The sequence below is a fragment of the Aedes albopictus genome, chromosome 2 (genome assembly GCF_035046485.1).
Source record: "Aedes albopictus strain Foshan chromosome 2, AalbF5, whole genome shotgun sequence".
Classification (NCBI taxonomy): Eukaryota; Metazoa; Arthropoda; class Insecta; order Diptera; family Culicidae; genus Aedes; species Aedes albopictus.
In genome coordinates, this window is record NC_085137.1 from 45145805 (window position 1) to 45150570 (window position 4766).

At 44.6% G+C, this 4766-nt stretch overlaps 1 protein-coding gene across 1 annotated transcript; it reads right to left on the minus strand.

Annotated features, from left to right (window-relative positions):
* Window positions 1-2790: 2790 nt before the first annotated feature.
* On the minus strand, window positions 2791-4554 carry LOC109432562 (cell division cycle protein 123 homolog). The gene is made up of 2 exons (XM_029870991.2): window positions 3780-4554; window positions 2791-3219 (listed from the first exon to the last, which is right to left on the minus strand). Exons 1-2 carry the CDS (start codon window positions 4453-4455, stop codon window positions 2825-2827), a joined length of 1071 nt encoding a protein of 356 aa, XP_029726851.1. The 5' UTR covers window positions 4456-4554; the 3' UTR covers window positions 2791-2824.
* Window positions 4555-4766: the final 212 nt, after the last annotated feature.

The window sequence follows — 4766 nt, forward strand, 5'->3', positions numbered from 1 at the left end:
GTTAACAACAGCCTTATTTGAATAAATAAGTTTGAAAGTATTTTATTTAAACTATGAACTGTGAAATTTTAACACGAGTTGGTTCAATTTTCACAAAGTTATGGAAATTTTTCGGAATCGCCTAAAAGATTTCTGAAGGACTGAAAACAAACCATCAGTCATTAAAAAATAATGCAATGTACAATCGAAATCACTTATAGCCAAAACATAGTCGTTTGTCCAGGAGTAGTTTTGGAAAAATTATGCTAGAAGAAAAATGTTTTTGATTCCGAGCAAATATGGGGGGAACAAGTCTCCCCAGGGATCAAGTCTCCTCAGTCTCCCCTACTTTACCCATCCGGTTTCCAACGTTGATTGACGGGGTAAATTCTTTCTCGATTTCCATATATACACCCCTGACTCCTTCATATGGTCGAGTCCAAGGTTTGCGGGAAAATTTTCCCGGAACATCCATTCCACTGCGCCGTAATCTTTGAGGGCCAACGATAGACTCGCATCGCTTTGTTCCGGCGGCAGATCGAATATGCGAACGTAGCGAACATTTTTGCCCGCTATTGTCATTCGCACTTCTACCGAGGTTCCACTCGCATACTCGAATCTTCTTGGCTCCATATTATTCTCCAGTACTGTTGTCATCGCATCCAGAGAGGTAAACTTGACGAACAGCGAGCGGTCGTTGGGCGTCTTGTAGGCTGATTCCATAGTAGTCAAATCGACGTCCAGCTGCTTCACAAACGTTGCGATTTCAGCCCACGATGGTCATGGACTAAACGCCGGGAATCGAAATTGGACGGTGTTAACAATTGCTCCATCCATTCCGATAATTGATTGGCTTTCAACAGCGGTATCCAATACACCACCGGTAACGGCACAGTGTGAACGATCAAGCGAACAGAGCACACTTTTTTTACCTACAGCAAGGCCGATAGGAACGATGTCTGTTCTAAGATTATACCGGTATGATCTTAATTTTATTCTATAATTGCCCATTCCCACATCAATCGTTCACTCTCTGTCTCTTCTTGGCGTAACGTCCTCATTGGGACAAAGCCTGCTTCTCAGCTTAGTGTTCTATGAGCACTTCCACAGTTATTAACTGAGAGCTTCCTCTGCCAATGACCATTTTGCATGCGTATATCGTGTGGCAGGCACGAAGATACTTTATGCCCAAGGAAGTCAAGAAAATTTCCCTTACGAAAAGATCCTGGACCGACCGCGAATCGAACCCGTCACCCTCAGCATGGTCATGCTGAATACCCGTGCGTTTACCGCCTCGGCTATATGGGCCCAGAAACATCAATCATCAATCGTTCAATATCCAACGAATAGCTGCTTCATTTTGCGGTCTAGGTCAAAGTCTTTGGTCTAGGTTGCGATAAGTATGTAAAATCAAAGCAATCCTTCTGCAAGACTCCAGACAGACGGGGCAGATCAAATGGCACCTCGTACGAAGCGATCCATCATCCACCGTCCGGTGGACAAAATATCTCAGCTGTTCTGTCAGGGTTCGAAGATCGAACGTGAACCATATGGATCATCCTACCATTCCTCGTTCCAACCGGCCGATCTCGAAACCTATGTGGCCGGCCGTAAACACCCTGTAATCGATGGCTATTACACCCAGATGAAGGACGTAATCGAACATGACGGAAAGGAGGAGGAGTTTTCAACCGTTCCGAGTGTAGTCTACCGCAAATCGGCCTCTATCGGTGAGCAACGGAATCTAGGAACGGTGAAGAATCTGCGGGAAACTAAACGGCGGACACATGGGATTGTCACCACTTCTAGTACGGACATTCGCAAAATCATATTTCCCGGCGGGGATGAAGAAGGAGATGACCAGGGCCTGCCGGACAACGAAGAAGTCGCACTGCTGAAGCGGCGAGTTCATGGAGCGAAGTCGAACAGCGATCCCACTGGTGAACGCACCAAGAAGGCTCTGAAATATGAAACTTGTGGCGAAGATGACGGTGCGAAAGGGAAGGACACTACAATCCGACGGAAACGGATTGAACATGGGAATTGTTCAAGGACGGAAATGAAATCTTTCAAAAGAAAATCGAATTTCATTGTCAATCGTGAGTTTGACGATAAGTTCCTGTCACTCCAGGAAGCCATACAATACCTAACCAAAATTAGATCTACATTGGTCAAAACCGATAAATCAGCAATAGATGCGTGCAGGAAATCTACCATAACCTGCGCAGAAGATGGGATTCAAATGTTAGTTTCAAAATCGTCCATATCTATTGAATATTCAAAATTGCAACCTATAATCGGAACGTTAAACCTGAATATCATTGATCAAGCAAACGTGCACAAATTTTGGGATTTGTTCGATCACCAACAACCATTGTCTGGGTTCAAGTTCGGACGCCTAGTTAAGATTTTCTCGGACGAACCTTCGCCAGATGACTTGTCCAAATCAAAATCCACGCAACACAAGGAGAAGCATGATCGTCTTGAACAACGTTCCAAAGCGAAAAAGTTCAAAGACTACGATACTGCCGGAGATCTGATATCGCCGAAGCCGGGCACGCCGTTCGGACTTGGCCACGTGGATTATTTTCTTCCACGGGTGAGCCAGGACATCAAGACCATCTTTCGTAATTTCGATCTTGACGAGAGCACCTTCCAAGAAGCTTGGAGGGAAGCGCGGACGCTGGAAACCTGCGAAATGAACAAAGTTTCGGCGGAAAACTTTCGAACGATCCTCAAGCAGAAAAATGTAGAACTGTTACACAGATGAAAATTTGAAAGTGATTGTAATAAATTGAATAGAGTTACCTATTATACTTGGACTTATTTATTATATTGTACAAATTCACTGCTGCTGATTATCAACATCATCATCGTCGTCCTCCTTGGACTGCACTTGCCACTCTTCCATCAATCGGTTGATCAGATTACTGCTGTCGTTTTCCGCGTTGGCACCGTTGGTGGACGACGATGAAGTGGATGGCCCTTCGGTCGTGACTTGAAACATATCGATAACGTCCTGTGGGAAACCGTAGTTGTTCCGCCGGTTGGGTTGTATGCCACAATCCTCCGGCAGGTATCGAAACTCGGGATCATCTTCCTCTTCGATGGTGGCCGTCGCCGCTTCCGCATCTAGCTGGTCGTAGTCAAAGGCCAAACTGTCAGAATGGTTCTTCCCGTAGAGGTAGAAGTCCAGTACGACCACGTGGTCCTTCGTCGGTCGGTACACGTCGAAGACATCTTGAAACGAGGGGATGAAGTTAGAACTCTAAAGGCAGGAAACTTAATTTTAGGAAAAGTTGATCACATTAAAAGCTTCGTCCAAGAATTTTATCTGAATTTATTCCAACATTTTGAAAAAACGCTATTTTAGAAATAGCGTCATGCTGTAGTTATTCTCATAACAGTCCCATCCTTATACTAACCTTGGTCCCATCTTTGCTGGGTTTCCTATTCACGTGAGACTGTTGTGTGAATAAGGACAGCATATTTAGTGAAATAATTCTACTTGAAACTTGCGGTACAACAAATGACGAAGAGATGAATGGATGCACATTGTGCATTGCACATGGGTGAGCTCGTTCTAGGTTATTGTTCTATTATAGAAAAAATATTTTTCACTTAACTTTTAATCAAGTCAGTCTTTTTTAACTAACCAACGCCAATTAAAAGGAAGGTAACAACAATGATTTCTTACATGATTAAGGGGTCATCTTTTCCTATAGTATTCATTCGGCATTTTCATCTATAATGATCAACATAATCCAAAATTTAAGGCAAGAAAAAAAAAACATACTTACAATCTTTCAACGGGAAACTATCCTTAATCTTCTCCTTGTACAAAGAAACTATATCGCTAACAATATCGCTCCGTTCCACTGCAATATGTTCATGGTACGAGGGCCAATGCCGAGGCGAAATTGCTACCAGCGATTTATTCTTCACAAAGCAGCGGAATTCCGATCCAGGATGAATGTCACGCCACTTCTTGAGTATGATGTGATAGCCGCTGCTATTAGCGGGCGACCGTTCCGCAAAGTCCTCCTTGCAAAAGCTTGAAGCCTTCAGCAGCTGATAGACGTCCGTGATGTCCTTCACGCAAAGCGACTGCCCCAGTGTGATCCACTGGGCATCCTTGGGACAGTGCCAGTCACCTTTCACGAACGCCGATCCACCCAGTTTCTCGATAGCATCGGCCAACTTTTTGCTGAACTCCGGAAATTCCGGCAGTTCCTCATCTTCGTCGTCATCGCTGAACTGGTCATCGTACGAGTTGAAATGCTTGGTTTTGGTGTCTTCGGACGAATGCAGGGTGGAGCATTCTTTGGGAAGGATTACCAGGTCCTGCCGGAGGTACGCCAGAACATCGTCCGGAATCGGAATGACAAATGATTTTATCGTGTTTTTCTTCAACTGCCCGTACCAATTCACGAACATGCAGGCGGCCTTTTCCAGTTCAACATTTCGGAGCAGCATTTTCGAGTTTAGTCGGGCACACGCGCGGAATCGAAAGAATCTGATGAAACTCACTCACGGGCTGCCGCAATCCGACGCGCACTTGTTTTCGTTTGCGTTTTTTTGTCGCAAACTGTCAAAAGCACGAGACTCACGCAAGTTGTTTACGGTTTGCTGGTCACCCTCATGAGAGTTGTTTGAGTCGACATAATCTTTTTCTGCAATCATGATGATGATGATGATTGCTGATGACTGGTGCTCTGCCGACATAAGCGAAAACCGAAAGAGCAAACGTCAGAATTTGTTTTCGTCAACAGTTCAGACTCACCTGA

What these genes read in the sequence shown, in the direction of transcription:
- LOC109432562 (XM_029870991.2), bottom strand. Translation starts at nt 4,455, where the DNA reads ATGCTGCTCCGAAATGTTGAACTGGAAAAGGCCGCCTGCATGTTCGTG. An exon ending in TAGTTTCCCGTTGAAAGATT is followed by an intron (nt 3,220 to 3,779) that starts GTAAGTATGTTT and finishes CCTCGTTTCAAG; the next exon opens with ATGTCTTCGACGTGTACCGA.